Here is a 19074-nt window from a genome sequence, read left to right as displayed (position 1 = left end):
TGTAAGAGACAAACTGAAGTGAGTGACCTTGGATGTTTGTTTCCCTTTCTTTCTTTCTTTCTTTCTTTCCCGATATTTTTATTTTTTATTTGTTTTAGCTGACCCTTTATTTTATAAACTAACCCACTACATAAGTGATATCATACTTGCACAATGTTAACCAGATTAAATCTCAATTTCACATATTCTTGACCAGGATTACCTGGGAAATAAATCAATAACTCATCATAACTATCAAAACATAAACATCTATTTTTTCCACTGATTATTAATTATTTAGTATTAAGCTAAATATGATATGGTCTGGAGACAGATTTTTATGAGAAAAGCAATCATGTCCTTTATTTTCATAAAGCAGTATTTTTATGCGTTTATTGTGTTGCTGTCTGGTTTTAAAATGGCGGATAACAAATGTTGGAATTAAGATTTTATGTTTCGAGTATACAAACTGGCACTCATAGACAAGCACACACGGACACGCTTGCATGCACAATAGTGGATCAGGCAGACATGAGGGTGAATGAGAGAGAGCACACGTCAGACTTTGAGCCAATGTGATAGCCAGTGCAGTGTAGCACACTTCCAGGTATGACGTCATTTTTATTCTCAGCAATTTTTGATTATGAAGATAATAAATGACCACCTGTCTTCTGCATCTCCCTCTTGCTTTTCCAGCCTGCAATACAGAGGACAGAAGGACCGGCGAGAAGGAGAAGCAGAGGAAGACAAAAAACGGAGTGCCTTAGAAGAGAATAAGAGGAGCGCCACAAAATCTGCACTTTGTGAACGGCGAAGAAGAGATGAGACCATTAAAGAAGCACAGAGGGCGTTCTCCCCCGTTAACGAGAGGCAGAGGGGGGAGAAGGAGAGGAGGCTCTCAGCCCCTCCAAGAGAAAGACCCCAAAAGAGTCAAGAGGGAGACGCTCGCCAAAACCACACAGCATACACCCAACACTCCCATCAACAAACAGACCCCGCCCACAGCCGCCAACTCTGACGGAGAACCAATCACAAACAGCAATACCCCAACGAGGGAGGAGTCTACTGAGCTGAGGAAACCTGTGGAGTCAGTTGAGAAAGAAGGAAAGAACGCAGAAGAAAAGACAGAAAAAGAGAAGATCTTGGGCACGAATGGAAATAGTGCCGTGTCCACTGATACTGTAGCATTTCCTACCTCTGTCCCAATGCCAGTCTCCACAGCCACGCCCCCTCTGGCCACCAATCACAGCCCCAACGTAGGCTCAGTCTCTAGTAGGAAAACAGCCACATTTAAGGCTCGTATACCCAAGAAAAAATACACATATGAGCACTTTGCTAGCAACGCAAGTGCCCTGACTACCATTCCTACCTCCAGCCCTGCACTCATACACAACAGTTACTGCAATACTCACAGCAAAGTCAGTGATAGTGTGAATACGCCCAATAATAATTTCAAGAGTAGTAACAATATTGGTAATAACATTAATAAAAGCATTCATGTTAGCATCAATAGTAGTATTAACCGTAACACTACAAGTGGTATTAGCAACATGACTAACAGTAGTGCTGGGAGCCATAATACTTTTATCAATAGCAGTAATAGAAGAAATAATTGCTCAGGTATTCAGCCATCAGTGCTAACTGTGGATAGTAAAGCTACAGAAGCAAACCATTTTGTTTCCACAGAGGATAAAGCCCTCAGGACAGCAGACTCCCAGGAAAAAGATTCCCAAGCTGGGGAAAATGAGTCAGAGGGGGCCCCTAACTCAGTGCGCTCCTCGTCCACTGATACAGCTAGTGAGCACTCAGCTGACCTGGATGTGATGGAAGCAACAGGACCAAGCCTTCATCAAAAGAACACCCGCTACCCAGCTCCTCTCCATAACTCGCACCATAAAGAGGCCAGTCTTTCAGAGGGACTAGCTGAAGCTCTGGCCAAAGGCATGAAAAACCAGAGAGTTCTTGCTCGCCAGATAAAGAGGACCATGGAGAGTGGGGTTGGGGCTACAGGGGACAGAAGGGTTGAGGGGATTGACTCATGCCCTTTATCACCTACATTCAGACCAGGGGTGGTGCGTAGGGTGAGTGGAGGTACTGTTGAAATCCAGCTCCAAGGAGAGGAGAACTTTGTTAAATATCCTTTCCATGGTGGGACCGTGATGGCGTCGTCATCAGGGGCTGAGAGCACTGTGGAGTTCATTTTGGATGCCCCCCCACCTGGCATGGCACCTGTGGCTGTCAGGACACGAGTGTGCGTGCCCTTTGGTGGAGAGGAGGGGGGTCCTCTGCTGTACAGAGAGGGGATTGTCACTCAGGTGGACCCCCACCCCGGTGTGTCATTTCCTTACCAGGTGCTCCTGAGTGAAGACAGAGAGACTCTGGACAATGGAGGGGCAGGGGAAGAGAAAGAGAAAAGGAAAGCTAACGCTCAGGCTGTGTGGGTGTCCCGACAAAGTCTGAGGCTGCTCACCCCTCCCTGGGAAGTCCCGCATTTGGATGGTGGGAAGGCCAAGGAGAGAGAGCGGGAGAGGGAAAGGGAAGAGAGGGAGCGGCGGGAGGAGATGGAGGTAGAGAGGGAAGTGTGCCAGTTGAGTATTGGGATGGGGGTGCTGGGAGGGGGAGCAAGGTTGGGCCATGGTTTTCCACATGAAGGGGTTGCAGGAGGGCATCCTTATGAAAACACACATCCACCACCCCATCATTCCTCCACTGTGACTTCTAGTGTAGCTGGCAGCACTGTTCGTGGCTGCGGAGATAACTACTCTGACAGAGAGAGACAGAAGCAGCCAGACACTCCTGAAGAGGATGTTGAGGTTTCTCATTTTAACATGTCCCTCACTGTTGGTCCCAAGCCAAATGCTGGGACCTCTCAGCACAGAAACATCCTCTCCAAGTCCAGTGGCTATCCCCCCTCCTCACCCAACCTCTCTGTGGTGCGGGGTCTGGGACCCCCACACCTCTCCACCCTCGCTAGTCCTCAGCCACCCCGTTCCCCTGCCTTACTGGGGTCTGAAATGAACAACACCACTCCAAACCTACCTCCATCAAAGACCACTCCCACGCAGACCCCTACTCCCACTTCTGGGGTGGGGTCCTCCTCTACCTCCTCTCGCTCCAGGACTCCCCTCTCATTGGCTCAGCAGAAATACAAGAAGGGCGATGTGGTTTGCACCCCTAATGGTATCCGTAAGAAGTTTAATGGTAAGCAGTGGAGGAGGCTGTGCTCCAGGGAGGGCTGTATGAAGGAGTCTCAACGTCGTGGATACTGCTCAAGACACTTGTCCATGAGGTCCAAAGAGATGGAGACAACAGGGGGAGGCGGTGGAGGAGGAGGCAGCAGCTCAGGGACAGTCACGCCTGACCTGCGGGGGAGAGCGAGCAGTGAGTTTGAGTGGGACGACACGTCAAGAGAGAGCAGTGAGACCAGTAGCAGAGGAGACTCCAGACCCCGCTTGGTCCTCCCCTCCCTCCTCCCCCATGACCTGTCGTCACGCTTTGACTTCGATGAGTGTGAGGCCGCCACCATGCTTGTGTCATTAGGGAGCTCCCGCTCTGGCACCCCCTCCTTTTCTCCCATCTCGAACCAGTCGCCTTTCTCCCCGGCCCCCTCTCCCTCACCCTCCCCGCTGTTCGGCTTCAGGCCGGCCAACTTCTCCCCGATTACCGCCTCCCCGGTCCTGCAACACCGGAGGCACAGGCAGCCCAGCGGGACGGGTGGAGGAGGGGCAGGGGGCAGTAAGGTAACAACCCCAGCTGGAGGAGGAGAAAGGGAGAGACAAACGTCAGGTATCCAGCCCTCCTTCCACAGCAACCTGATGTTTACAGTCCCCATGAGCCCCAGCAAACGAAAGCCCGACGCACCTCCTCCACCACCCCTCCCCTCACACCACCACGATTACACACCCAAGACAGAGCTGGAGCAGGGGGACCTTAACAACTCTTTCAGGGTGCTCTCCCCCCAGACACCAGCTTCACATTCTCGCACACACACACCCACCTTCTCCCGACCCAGAGGAGTGACCACCCCCTCCTCTAGCAGGCCACCGTCCTCCACTGCTGTCTCCCCTCCTCCTCTGCTGGTGTCTCCAACACCTCCTTCTCCTCTCACTCCCGATGGAGGGCCTCGTCGTGTGGTCCCCGTATCCCAACAGGCCTTGCGGGACTCTCCTGTCATTGTGAGGAATCCCGAAGTCCCACTGGCAAAATTTACAGAGTGTCCCTTAGGAAGAGGAGGAGGAGGGGGAAACGAGGGAGGGACAGATAAAACTTCATCTAAAGACATCGGCTTATCACCCCTCACCCCTCAGCCAATTTCAGGCCTCCAGATTCCCGTCCCCATTAACGCTGCCACAGCCACAGTACCCAATGGCACCGTCCTCTTGCGGAGCCCAGCCCAAACTCTGGTGCTCTTGTCCCCGACACCCTCCTCCCTGCCCACCACTGACACCTCTGCCACCCCCCTGCAGGCCCTGTCAGTTACCGTCAGCACAACAGTCACAGCACCGGCTCCAAGCAGCACGGACAGCTCTGCGGAACGAGAGGAGAACAGGGGGACAGGGTTTGGGGGTGAGGTCCAGCAGCCGGTTCCCTGTCACCCTTCTCCCACCGCTCTGTTGCCGCTGATCCTCCCAGCTGAAAGCCTTCACCCCGTCCCACGAAAGGACATCATCATGGGACGTCCTGGTACAGGTGAGAATTGAGCCATACGTGTGGTGTATATTGTGTGTGACGTCAGTGACTTTGAAGGAATGAAGAGAAACTTTGGAGATAATTTGTGAATTGGGCTGCAGGTAGAAAACAGGACATATGTGGCGTAAGCATAATTAAATCCTGTATTCTGTGCACCTTAAGAAATACTCCAACCACATGATAAATATGTTTATTCTCAACAAACAAGGCAAAACTCCTTAAAGAAAATATATCTTGTCGATGAGAAAATAATAAAGATTAGAATAGAACATTTATTAGGGATTATTTGTTGAAAAAGATGTAATATATAGTGTACCTATTTCAAAGTGAAGAATAATTACACACAATGCTCAGGAAGTAGACTTTCCCCATTAGCTACTGTATTGCAACAACAGCTACTCTTCATGGGGTCCTCGTTCTTTTTTTAACAATATTTTAAGACGTAAATACATACATACATCAATTCACATCAATGCATAACACCACCACTAAGACACACAACAACCAACACCAACTCAAAGCCTATCAAATAAATACAATGCCTCTAAATTTCATCTCGGACATGATTGAGAAAATAAATCCCTCAACTGATCCACTTAATCACAAATAAAGTGGGATGGATAGCTCTCTGCATCCATATCACATCTTTGAGAACAGAAAAAATAAAAAACAAAAAGTCATATAATATTCTACACTATTCCTTGTCTAAACAGATATAGTCTTAACTTTTTGTTAAAACATGTTGTATTACTTTATGAAATAAAAAAACTTGGTAATAAATTCCAGTTAAATGCAGTTAATAGTATTCTTTACACTGTTTTTTTTATATTTGAAATATCGCTCAATCCTCCATGATAATCCAAATTGCAGCTCTGTACATACAAATGAAAAATTAAGGAAATATTCTCCTCTATTTAATTTTTAATGACTCACAATATTTGGAACCTAACAGCCTCATGGGAAAGATTTTCTGCAACATCCCCGGTTGTGTGGCATAAAGAGTTACGTGACTGTCTGCGTAATTAATATCCTTTAGTTTGTGTTTACAATTTAATAACCATCCAAAGAGTATATTCAGTAAATTCAATTGTTATTAGAAATGTCTCATACCTTTTAAAAGGTAGATGTGTGGCTCTGTAGTGTCGACTACTGACACACACCATGTCAACTCAGAATGGCCGAAGGAGAAGCTCTGTTTACTAACTTTAAACTAGCAGGTTAACCAGCACTATGATGATAATGATTCTTACACTCGGAAACGGAGACTCCACAGAGAAATGCAGTGACAGCGCAGCTGCTGTACGTCTTGAAAAAAGTACCAGAGGAGAAACTGAAAAAAACATCTGTTTAATAATGTGAATTCAGTTAAAGCTACTGCAAGTGGCACATGTATTAAAATAATAAGAAGACCGGGCAAATTATGTGTAAATGTAGCTTTACAAATTTCTTTTTTTTTGTTTTGCACACACACACACACACAGATTGAAAGAGAGGAGAGGAGGACATTTATTGAATTTTAAAAGGACATTTTCCTGTTAAGTAAAATAGTAAATAGAAAGGACCTTGCTTAGTAATTTGTTTCTCTCTATATATATTTTTCTGATTATTAATACCAGTCAACTATTAGTGTTGTGTATTTCATTCATCAGATAAATCTAATCCAGTTAAACAAACATTCATTCAACATGATCAAAGTATTAAAACAGTTTAGTAATTTAACGTAACTTGTCTGATAACACCCACAGTGTAATAGAGGCATCGGTTCACATTAACATGCCACGACCTGTATGTGTGTGTGTTGATGCCGAGTGAAAGAAGCTCCAGTTAGTCGACATGCTGTTGTCCCATATGGCGTCCTCTAGTCGTCTGTCCACCTTCCTCATATCTGCTGGTCAAACTAAACTAAACCTGACCACATGACCCATGTGAGCCCTGAAACAGGCCCCTATGATTCACCAGGTCAGGACTAGGCTTGTTGGAATCACACACAAAAAAATCACTATATCCACTAAACTCACTCGTCAGCACTCAGTGAGGTGAGAATAATCCATGCCGTCCAACCCGGTGACTCGGAGAAAGAGACCTCGTTTTATCTGATGATTTTTGGATAATTAACATCACGTATCATATTTATGAGCCAAACACTGTTATTACAAAGATAAAAATTACCAAAGTAATAACTAAATTATTGTTGGTTTGGATTTTAAATACAAATGGAAAAGGGACACACTAGCTGAATGCAAAATTATTTCTGTGTATTTGTGTGTGTGTGTGTGTGTGTGTGTGTGTGTGTGTGTGTGTGTGTGTGAGAGAGAGAGAAAGAAAAAAGAAAACGTATGCATGGGTGTTTTTGTGTTCGGGTTTAGACTGTACGTTATACAGGATTAGCTTTGTTTGTATCAGAGAGTCCCTCTTATATTCAAAGTCATTATAGACAAAAACTCTGTGACAATCATAGCTACACTATATACACAAGACAATGCAACAGCAATGATTTATAATAGAAAAGAACGGGGAAGTTCAATAAGAATCTGAAGAAAAATAAAAAGTGTATCTGTTCCCTGCTTTGAATCAGTGCTACGCACGAAATTAACATTTAAAGACGAAAGCAAAAGTGGGTATGGAGCGTGTGGGCTACATGTATGTAGGCCAGTCTCCATCAACTTGTTTTTGATTTTGTGTGTTAGAGAGAGAGGAAAAAAAGAGGATTAGATCAGAAAGAGAATGAGGAATGCCTCAGAGAGGACGACAGCGTAGATGAATAAAGACGAAGACAGAGGAAAAGAGACACATTTAACGGGGAGTTTTGTACAAATCTTGCAGTTGTTTATTTCTTAAAATAGTCTGGCCAACTTGCCTATTATAAGTGTGTGTGTGTGTGTGTGTGTGTGTGTGTGTGTGTGTGTGACTTCCTGACCCTAGCGACTATTATCTTCTTACTCACTACTAACTATTTCCGCTGACTCCTGCTGTGTGTATGTTCATGTGTTTATTTGTTTATTAGTGACTCATGTAGCAATACAAGTTGTGGGAAGCTTTCTTGGCCTCTAATTCTGATTCTAAGTGTGTGTGTGTGTGTGTCTGTGTGTCTGTGTGTCTGTGTGTGTGTGTAGGATATATGTTATAAGTTTCAGTGTATTGTGTGGGTGTGTGAAGAATTTGTTTCTCAACTCCTGTGTGGGAAAATGCTGTACTATAAAGTGTGTGTGAGTGTGTGCATTATTCACCATCAGCTGAAAATAGGAGTCTACTTCTCAGTTCTGTTATATATGGACATACAGTATAGTATCAGTTAGTGCGTTTCACTTCACCAGAGCCCTTTGCCCTTCTCGGTGTGTATGTACTTATCACCGTGTGGACTTTTCACGAGTGTGACGGAGAAGTGGACGGGAGAGGGAACGCTGTCATTTTGAGTGTACGCTCCCTCCTCAGATCCCCCCTTTTTTTTTTTGCAGCTGAAAGGATGCTGAATGAATGAATGAATAGCATCTCTTTGTGTGAGTGCGTGCACACTTGCCCATTTATTTTGAGCGAGGAGCACATGTGGGTGTTTTCTGCAGAGTTAGAAAGGGTGCGTGAGCTTTTGCATATGGTCGTAGGAGAGTGTGAAATACGAGGGAAAGTAGGAAACACCGCGCGCCTGTGTGTGTGCACTCACACGTGTGGTATGTTTGTGATTGTGTAGGTGTTGGTGTCTTCTTAGCAGCTTGTCAAATATGAGCAAACGGTAAACAGTAAATTTTCCTTTAACTGTTAATTTAGTGTTTTGAAATTATCTTAATTCTGTTTAGGTCAGAATATATCATACAAATCTTGGCATTTTGTATTCTCTGGAGACATTGGGAATTGTTTAACAAAAACAAAAAAGAATTGTAAACCCCCTGGGGAAATAATGCTGACACTTCTTGATCTTGTGTTACATTTGCATATTAAATATGTGTATCTTTGTGTAATGGTAGTAAATATGATTCACATTGAGTATCATTATCAGTGTAAATTGTATCATATTTATGCCAAAAAGTACACACATTTGATATCGGTCAGAATTATGTTCATGTCAGGGTGAAAGCAAAGAAACCCAGATTATTTGAAATGGATTATCAATGACGACACATTACACCTATTCAGGGAAAACTTTATGATGCATCAGGCCTTTTAATTAAACTCAACAATTAGATGAATAAACAAAATGTGTTCCTGTGGTCAGGTAAGAACTTTCAGTTCATCAGGAGGGAATGAAATCACTATGAAATATCGGGCAGTTAATAAATTGACAATATGTTTAGCAAACCAAAATAGTTCTAATAGTTTATTGATCTTAGAGTAAAGTGTAGATTTAATGTGTAAGAATACAAGGAGGCCATGATACGTTCGAGGAAAGGAGCAGGTTAATAAATGTCATACAACTCCGAGATAAGTAGTCTGTGAGTTCCTCCTCTCTTGTCTATGTTACGTACATTATAATCCTGCACACGTTTATATTCTGTGTTTTTGTTAATTCACTCAGAAATAAGGCATCAATCCCTGAGCTCCGCAACTGACACTGACACACATTTTTAAGAGACAAAACTGCGTATGTTCTCTCTCTGTATGTGCTTTCCCACCTAAGACGCGCTACTAACGAGTAAGTAAATTAAACATCTTTTCAAGCGTTCCCCTAACTTCCTGTAAAAATCAGAACGGGCAGAAAAGAGTTAGCGATAAGGTGAAGGATGAGACCGTTTTTTTATGGTGTCGCGTGTGTGTGTGTGTGTGTGTGTGTGTGTGTGTGTGTGTGTGTGTGTGTGTGTGTGTGTGTGTGTGTGTGTGTGTGTGTGTGTGTGTGTGTGTGTGTGTGTGTGTGTGTGTGTGTGTGTGTGTGTGTGTGTGTGTGTGTGTGTGTGTGTGTGTGTGTGTGTGTGTGTGTGTGTGTGTGTGTGTGTGTGTGTGCGTGCGCGTGCGTGCGTGTGTGTGTTAGACAGAGTAACCAAGCGTCAATCATTGAGCACCGGATATGATGTGTGAGCGTCAAATGTCTGTTGCCATGGCAACAAAAGCAAACATCACACTGATGTAGCCTGTACATAACACAGAATATTCACAAATAGAAATAGCTTGTGTGTGTGCGTGTGTCTGTACATGTGTGTGTGTGTGACACGTGTGCTTGTGTCACTTTCCACTGAGAGAGGAGGAACCTCAACATGCTCACATGTGTTTACACACCAACATTTGGTTATTATTGGTGGCTCCTCTTTAGTCCGTCTTCGGGTGTTTTAGTCAACCGAAACGATGGTGGATAATTGGAGGGTTCCTCTAAATTATTTAAGCAGTGAGTGAAGTGTTCCAGGTCAAATATCTTTAATATATTTACAACAGCCATTTCCACTCCTACTACTGTTTCCTGTCATTTTCAAAATTACAACCCTTATTATAAGCATTTATTTAGATAATATTTTACTTCTGTGGCAACTTCCATCAATCTAGCTCTGAAGTCAGTGAGAATAGTGTGCATGGCGTCCTTTCATAGAGAGGACTTTGTTGCTGTAAAGGTCTTAAATGAGTCTTGTTTATCTATACTCTTGTATGCAAATCTCGGTTTTCACAGTTTTCTCTGTATGATCACGTACTGAAACTGCTCGGCATCTCACATACACTGCTGCATGATTGTGTCTGTGAGCATAATTATTATTAGCGTCATTGTTTCTTGAGCAGAAGATCTCTTATTGCGCACTTTTAGCATCTTAAATGAATGTTGGATGAGAGATGTTTCAATATTACTCAATATCCCGCAGTTAAAAATGATTGAAAGTGAAATTACACAGCCATTGTATATTATTAAGTGTGCATAATTCTGTGTCACTGTCTCTCTGTGTCGCTCTCACATGCACACCCAGTTTGTGCAACACTGAGTAAACATGTCACGCTCCCTTAAATACACGTGAATGCACTTTTTCACGCCGTTATTTTGCACTTGGATACGTATTTTTCTCTGCCCTCTCGCTCTCCTCCGTCTCATTTTTTATTTTTCTTTCTAAAAAATTATGACACATTTTGTTTTAACCCTTCGCTCCATCGCATTGCGGTGTTTTTTGCTTCCCCTCCTCTCCACTTCGCTCTCTTCGTCCTGGTCTACCCGGATACGGATACCCGGGAATAACATCCCCACTCCCTCCCGCCCCCTGCTTTACGTAACGCTTAAAGCCCTGCATATCCTCCCTGGCCATGGCAACAACCACATCTGGATCACACAGCCATCTAGACTGGCACCAAAGCACACGTGAAGCCCTCAAGACTTACCACAAAAGTCATGTGCAACGATAATCCTGTTTCCTATTGGGCGAAGAAGCATACTTTGGGGAGATTCTCAAAATGCACTGGTGCAGTGGGACTCCTTAGTCTGAGGTGGCTCCGAGACTTTGGCTGCAAGCATGTGAAGTTAGACCGACATTCAGATTTGCTTCTTCAGGATCTCAGTTGAACTCACATTCAGTGTTCTCAGGAGATCATAGTTTTCATGTGTTCCTCACATCCCAAAGTTTGGAATTAGAGTTTATTATTTAGCTCAGGAATATCTTTTCTCTCCTTCATCCCACTCTCCTCTTCCTTGCATCTCTTTCTCCACAGTCTTTGCACTGGTTTTCTGCCTGCTGCCCGTCTGTTGGCCATTTATCTGCAGGCTAATAGTGCCCCCAGATGGCCAAACACATACATTACAAGTTCCTTCACACAGTGGATGGAGGGATCTGGGTCTAAAAACACTAGTCTGAAGTTTGTCTTTCATGTAATGCTAATTATTCGCTGTTGGCAAGAGAGAGTCAGTGAATCTGCATGTGTAGCCAGCCACGGAGTGTAAAGTGTGTTTTGTGAGTGATGAGATGTATTCAGTTCACAGTAATTGTCATTTTATTCGTCTCAACACTCAGCGGTGCGGTCTACGAGATAAGGAGTAGCAGGGTTTTTTTTTACTTAAACTGAAACTAGAACAAAGCTGTGATCGAATCCGGTGTCTTTAAAAAAATCTCCTGTTTGTGTCCCACAAAGCCGTCCCTCTGGGTGTCCATAAGCCATGTAAAACACAATTGCTTAACTTTTATTTTGATGCAATGGACGGCGACGGTCAGTGGCAGACTAGTGACCACGGGCGACACGGGGACCTGTGCCCAACATAGCTGTTGCCATGGTAACTGCAAAAGGACTGGTGGATCGAGTTATAATTGGACGGAGCAAATGGTTGGGTTGTGGGAGGGAGAGACACGGAGCACAGGGGTGGAAGATGAATTAAGGGATGAGAGAGGATGGGATGGGAGAGTGAGCGAAGGCGGCGCTCCGCCTGCACGGTGCCAGCGTAGATAAAGAGGAGGAGGAAAAGTTTCTTGCGTGAGGTCACGTGGCGTTTGACAGATGTAATTGGGGGGGGTAGAGACATGCATACATATGCACATTAAATGCATGATGTCTGTGAGAGGAGACAGCCAATGAAAGCCGCCGAACACCTACACAGATATTGCACTGCCAGCGCGGCAGCAGAGAGAGATAGTTAAGCTCAGCTGAGGGGGAATTTCTCTTCTGTTGTTTTTTCACACCTTCTCTTACTCTTCATCGCTTATCTCTCTTATATATGACTAAGCTGTAGATTTTCTGTGGTTTCCCACCATCATCTTGTGTCTACCTCACCTCCTCTGTGCAACTTTACATGCATGCAGTCAACAGATTGTCTTATCTTACATCTTTTCGTGCCCAAATAGCAATAGAAATGATCTCTGAGGTGACACAAATATGAGTTTTACACAAATATATATTGCAGTATTTCGTCATGAATCAATCGTAGGCGTATTCAAACCGGTCTAAAGGAAAAACTGATCACTCTGCTCTGAATAATTGTTCGGTTTAAGTTAATTACCGAGGGCTTGTAATGTTTACCCAGGGTTGTAACCACTGAGCAGCCACAGTAATCCCTCATCTCCACCCCTGCCCTCTTTCACCCTCTTTTCCTTTCACTCACACAGCCATCACCAAGCTGTCCAACTCCCTCCGCTTAGCACATTGTGTTGGCTGGGTTGACTTGTTGAGAGCTTGGTGCAGTTGATAAGCCTTCTCTTATTCTCTCCCTCTCTCTCTGTGTGTGTGTCTCTTCTTCTAACGCCTATTACTTTAAACCCATCTGGAAACCCCCAGTCTTAAAAGAGGTACAGACAGTCACCCCCATATTATTACATGATGCTTTACTGATGATGAAGGCCTGACGAGATCCAGCCAAAGGAGCTTAGGTACACTGCAAATATGCTACTTTTTGTTTGAGGTGTTGTGTTATAGTTGTACAGATCCATATTTATTTTAATAGAGAAGTGAAACCCAGGACTGAGTGGGTTAACTTTTTATACTACTTAGGACTTTGGCTGCCAGTGGCTCTCGCAACCTTATTGGTCAGTTACCGAGCTCCTGATGAGCTGACTGGCTTTTAGTGGTAATTAAATCCCTCCCAGTATTGTCTTATGGATAGATGAGCTAAGCTGAGCATGACTTCTTGACTCATACAGTATGACGGTAAATCATATCATGCGCCTTCTTCCTCTCAGTCATAGCTGTGTTATACCTAAATAATATAGGTATCTTTAAATGTTCTCCTTTTGTCTCTTCTTGCCTTCCCCATCTCTGGCCCCCCACGCCCTTCCTCCATTTAAGAGAAGTTCTGTTTTCACAAGTTGTTTTCTCTCCACCCACCCACCCACCCTCCGCCTCCTCCATACCTCCCTCCCTCCCTGCCCCTCCTGCTGAAAATGACTCTTAGTCTATTTTTACCCTCTTGTCCTCTCCACCCATTTTCCCTCTTTTTCTAACCGCCCCTACTCTCCTGTTTTCAATTCTCTTCTCCTCTCTCTCTCTTTCTCCCTCTCTGTCCCTGTGAGTGTTGCATCAGGACATTTAAAATTCTGTCTGGAGGAGGCACATTTGCATGATGGAGAGACGGAAAAAATGTTTGGGGATTTGAAAAGGGCTTTTTATGGTGGAAAATTACATCACTTGCCTCTCTACTTCTAACTGCGTTCCTAAAAGCAAAGTAGCATTACCAGAGAACGGATTTATAATCCCCCTCATAAAGTGAATATTGCTGATTTAAAATACAGTCACACAAATAGCATGCACAATGACCCCTTGCATACTCTTATAGGTTTAATGTGTGTGCATTGTCATCTTGACCCCAGAGCCCTCATGAACATCAACCCCCTGTGTGTGCAGATTGCATAAAAAAAGACCAAAAGGAGCGTGGAAAGTAAACTGTACATAGCTCACTAGCGCCTTCCTGCATCAGATGGTCTTTATGGGTATTAAACAAGCTTTTAGCCTAGCATTTGTAAGGGGGAGGGATCTTGTCTAACTTCTGTTAAGCCATTGGTTGGCCTACATCTGAGTGTCTGCTTCTGATTGGTTGTTTCACCTATCAGTCAAGGTTTACTACGACTCATGCACCAATGACATAACACGTGGGGGTGGGTTTTACTGAAAGAAACATAAAAAATACACATTTTTGATTAATTAATTAAATGCCAGCTAGTAGTTCCACATAAATACAATAGAATTATATGATATTTTCTTATTTATTCCTACTCTATATGCAAGATAAATCCAGTTCATGTGGTAGGAATGAAATTTGCATATGACTGGCATTCCAGTGCACACTCCGACCAATCAGGACTCGCGGTTAGCTGATGACGCGTGGCTGCTTTAGCCAATAGCAGAGCCGGAATCCGCTTAGAGGAGGCGGGACAAAGGCTGGGCGAGGTTGACAGGACGAGAAGAGTGAGGGAGGGGGGAGAGTACACAGGGGGGGGCAAAGCAGCCTAGTTTACAACAAGAGGAAGAGGGAGGGAAAGAGAAAGAAAGGGCCAAGGCTTTGCGAGAGAGAGAGAGAGACAAAAATAAGGGAGTAAACTCGGTGTGGAGATGCTATAGGAGGACTTTTCTGGACCAAAACAACACTCGTAAACACCAAGAATTAACCAAACTGGACTGGTGTGTGTGCTCCGATGTCGTCCTCTCACGAAGTGGCTAGCTAACCTGCTGCAGACGGACGGATCTCGTCGCTGTATCAGTCGGGTTCAGGTCCAGTATTCAGGCAACCAAGCCACTAGTTTGTTGCCTTAAAGGAGGAGAAAGATCTGCAAATTCATCCCCCTTTTTCATCCTCTCCGACTGGATCCTAGGAGTCCTCACTCACCGTGGTCGCTTTATATCGCTTGTGTTGTGTAGACTCATCAGTTGCTAGCTAACAGTCAGATCTGTGGCCAGGTAGGATAGAGGAGCTGGAGGAGTAGTGTTTGTTAGCTATCTCTTGATAATCAACCTAATGGATAGTGGAGGCTTGTAATGTTAAATAACTGAGTGATGGATGGATGCACCAGATTTATCTGCTAATGCCTGGTAAACACGGATAAAACCCCAAGTTGCTATCTTTTTATAGGCGGATTTGTGCAGGTGTTAACTAAAACTGTCAGGTTAAGACAGGAGACTAGTGTTTGTTAGCTATCTCTTGATAATCAACCTGATGGTGGACTTGTAATGTTAAATAACTGGGTGATGGATGGATGCACCAGATTTACAGTCTAGTAAACACGGATAAAACTCCAAGTTGCTATCCTTTTTATAGGCGGATTTGTGCAGCTGATAACTAAAACTGTCAGGTTAAGACAGGTGCATACAATTCTGTGTAGCAGGTAAATCGGAAAACAAGTTTGGTGTCAAACAGCCTCCTCAGCTGAATTGTTATTTTGGCAGCCAGGACGTGTGTGAATACGCCTTTTTGTAGTTGAGACATGCGAACAATTGCGTTTCTTTTGCCTGTGTTGTCTGTGCGGCTGCAGGAGGGTGCACGACCAGGACCAGGGGCGTTACCGAGAGGCTGGTCCGATCTGGAGAGGTGCACTTGAAGCTCCAAGAGGCAGCTGAATGTGTGTTTGGTTCATATGAATCAGCAAGTATTTTAAAGTCGGTGTGCACACTTGGACAATAAGCAGTTTCTTCCAAGTTAGACGAATCACCTCCAGCTTTGATCGCCCACCAATATTGCTTGTTGCAGTGATCGATACAGGAGCTCTCTCTCACAGCTGCCCTTTAGCTTTATGTGCGTCTTAATAGCTGCCAAGCACACCTGTCTGCAGCTGTGTTATAAACGCAGAGGCAAGTTTTGACATGGCCAAGAAAGACTGCGTAGTTTCCGGGCGGATGTTTTAATCCAGGCCGTGGATGTGCTTAGAGGCCTTGTTAACCCTTTCACCACCAAGCTGCTGGAGTAATGTAAACAAACAGGGAAGAGAGGGCATCGGGGGTAATTAGACCAAAGGGAGGAGGAACTTTGCCTTCGATCATAATCATCGCATCAGTGGGTCGTCAATGCACTGTTGTATTCTTCCAAATCTAACTTAAGTTTTGTGTTGTATTGTAAATCGTTTATAGTACATTTTGTCCACTCATGTTTGTTACATATGCGTTGTTAGATTGCGGCATTCTGCGATACGGAGACATGGACTCTACTTAACAAGACATACTTCATTTTTTTACTCGTATTTGGAGCTGAAAACAGGATCCCATCTCCTCCATGCCACATCCTCAAATCCCCATGATGCAGGTTGATGATGCAGTAATTATTATGAATGATGACCGCAACCTGTAGGGATGATACAGACACCATTGAGCACCTGTCGTCATCTCTGAGCTTCCCAGCAATATCAACTCGAGTTTTTGGATAAAAGATGTTTCTTTACCTGGATTTCTGCGTGTTGTAAAAGGGAGATTTTAAAAAGGACATATTATTCTTTTTTGGGATAAACATCAAGGATTTCATTCAACCATGTTCTCATCAGAGAACCCTCAGTACCTCCGCCAAGGATTAAGCATGTTTGGTTAGTCCATGTCATTATTACCTTACTGTTTGTGTGAGTGTCCTTTTTGCCAGATCCAGCAACACTTCATCATTGTTTACTTGTGCACGCAAAAGAGTTAATATAGGACAGAACCTATTTTATAAGGAGACAGATTTTGTTACTTCAAAGTTTTTTGGGAGAAGCATCCTTATGAAACGATTTTTTTCAACAATGGAAATAAAGCTAATGATTTATTCAGTCCTTTACTCATTTGTGGGGGTTCAGAGTGTACCAGATTCTGTTCTCCATCCAGCCTGTTATTGAGAACAGAGAGTCCTTTTGTACATCTGCTGTTGTTGGAGTGATTTAACCAGTTAAGTGGCTGGAGGTGGGCTATTGTGGCAGTACTGCTATTCTCGGTAGTTCTCAAAGTACTGATATTGTTGTGTTCTGCCAGCTACTTAATTCGATTCACCTAGTGCCCCAGATGTTATTAGATGTCTAAAAAGAAAGGCAGTAGTCCTGAGCATCTAAAGGAGCTACTGTCGAGCTCTAGTCTGACCCTGATTTTAGTGAATTTCTTTGTGGTTATATAACTCCAAAAAAAATGATAATAAAACATGTATGGGAGCATCGCAAACACACTGTGAGAAATGATTAGAGTTTGTTATTGGAGTAGGATTGCATTTATTGTGGGAGTGTTGCACTGAGGGCCCTGATTCCCAAAATAAGTAAAATATCATCTTGGTAATCTGAATGCAAGATGGCTTTGTTCCTTTGAATGTGATTTCTGAGCATTTTTATAAAACTCTGGACATCAGATGGTGTTGGTTGCAATAAACAATACTGTTTTCCTCTGCAGTGTGGACCAATGTAGAGCCCCGGTCAGTTCCAGTCTTCCCCTGGCATTCATTGGTCCCTTTCCTGGCACCCACCCAATCTGATGCTTCTTCTCTGCCAGGAGAGGGCCAGCACCCAGTCAACCACCCCCAAGTAGCCAGTCTGAAGACAGGTACTGAATACATTTACAGTTTGACCTAATGGCTGTAGGAAATGTGTTATCACCAATTTCATGTAATTTTCCTTGGATTTTAATGCTGTTTTGAATACCATAAATAGTTTACTTTGCCCTGAACAGGTATGCATCTCCTTTTTGTTCTTCCTCAGAGTGTCAGGGGGTGGCATCGCTGTCACTGGAGCCTGCAGAGGCACCTCCCATTGTAGAGAGAGGTCCTCCGCCCCGGCCTCCCCCCTCTTCTGATGAGCCGCCTCCAGAGAAGGAGAAAGGAGATGCAGAGAGGGAGAGGCCTGACAGCGAGACAGAGAGTGACGTGGATGACCCGTAAGTGCAGTTTTGTGTAGTGATTTTATGTGTAAAGCTGTGAGGTTACAAAGAACACACAAAGATACACACTGCACATTGTCCGTTTATAAAAAAAGTGGTTATGTATTTGTTCAAGTCAGCCTTCACAGTAATTTTCAGTGTGGTACTGTGTACCCACACATGCAGTATGGAAGTGTGATATTTTCTGTATCCTCGCGCTAATTTGGGCAGAAGAGCTCAATGCCAGAACAAAGCAGATGGGAACAAAAGCATTCCATCTCTGGGCTCTATCACTATATGAAAGGCAGTGGCCAGGCTGTCAGCTATTGAAATGGATGAGCTATCTGCTGAATCTGCTGATGTATCTCATGGGAGATGAACTACTTGTGATCTGTGTCTACATCTGATAGACTTGCAGCTTGAAAATAAATAATACTAGTTACAAAATATCAAATTTTGCCTGTTTTAAATATTAAAGAGGAAAGAGAAAGTCAGTGTGAGCCTGCATGTGCGTATTGTCCACAAGGAATAGAGCTAATAAAGATCACAAACAGAGTTTTTATCTCCTTTCAGCTTCCTCCCAGGAGTTGTACCAGAGCAGCCCCTCTCTATACCACCAGTAAAGAGACGCACTCAGTCCCTCAGTGCGTTGCCCAAAGATGGAGATAAGAGCAGCCCTGGAAAGGTAGTCTTTTCACTGCTATCATCATCAATATAAAAATTCTCAATGTTCCTCTTTCTAATATATTTATCTTTCTTGCCCACTCTTTCAGAGGGAGAAGGACCACATCCGGCGACCAATGAATGCATTTATGATTTTCAGTAAGCGCCATCGAGCATTGGTGCACCAGCGGCACCCAAACCAGGACAACAGGACAGTCAGCAAGATTCTTGGGGAGTGGTGGTATGCTCTGGGACCTAAGGAGAAACAAAAGTACCATGATCTGGCCTTTCAGGTACACAGAAAAGAAACACAAAATTTAAGACATACAACTTAATGCTTCTGTGGTAACCTATATTACATATACTATGTTTTTGTCTTCTTTTTCACTTCCTCCCTCCTTGTTTTCCCTTCTCCTGTTTCCAGGTAAAAGAGGCCCACTTTAAGGCCCACCCAGACTGGAAGTGGTGCAACAAAGACAGGAAGAAGTCTAGCTCTGAGGGCCGTGGGGTGCCCGGTGGCAAAGACATCAGAGAGAGAAGCATGTCCGAGTCCACAGGTTGGTTTCACTCAACTCTCACAAT

At 44.1% G+C, this 19074-nt stretch overlaps 1 protein-coding gene across 4 annotated transcripts in view; it reads left to right on the top strand.

Annotated features, from left to right (window-relative positions):
• Nucleotides 1-19074, top strand: part of cicb (capicua transcriptional repressor b) — a 53842-nt gene that overhangs the window by 18530 nt on the left and 16238 nt on the right. For 3 of the 4 annotated variants that reach the window (XM_037785327.1, XM_037785323.1, XM_037785322.1), the window contains 6 exons: nt 676-4668; nt 17368-17517; nt 17673-17847; nt 18403-18514; nt 18603-18785; nt 18917-19049. In XM_037785327.1, the coding sequence (XP_037641255.1) occupies nt 801-4668; nt 17368-17517; nt 17673-17847; nt 18403-18514; nt 18603-18785; nt 18917-19049 (4621 nt within the window). In that variant the 5' untranslated portion in view covers nt 676-800. Of the gene's footprint in view, nt 1-675; nt 4669-17367; nt 17518-17672; nt 17848-18402; nt 18515-18602; nt 18786-18916; nt 19050-19074 lie in introns of those variants that run through there. The other variant, XM_037785324.1, reaches the window with a different exon arrangement.

This window comes from Sebastes umbrosus, chromosome 11 (assembly GCF_015220745.1).
Source record: "Sebastes umbrosus isolate fSebUmb1 chromosome 11, fSebUmb1.pri, whole genome shotgun sequence".
In the NCBI taxonomy this organism is placed as follows: Eukaryota; Metazoa; Chordata; class Actinopteri; order Perciformes; family Sebastidae; genus Sebastes; species Sebastes umbrosus.
The sequence above is the reverse complement of the archived record's forward strand: the minus strand, read 5'-3'. Positions and strand labels throughout refer to the sequence as shown.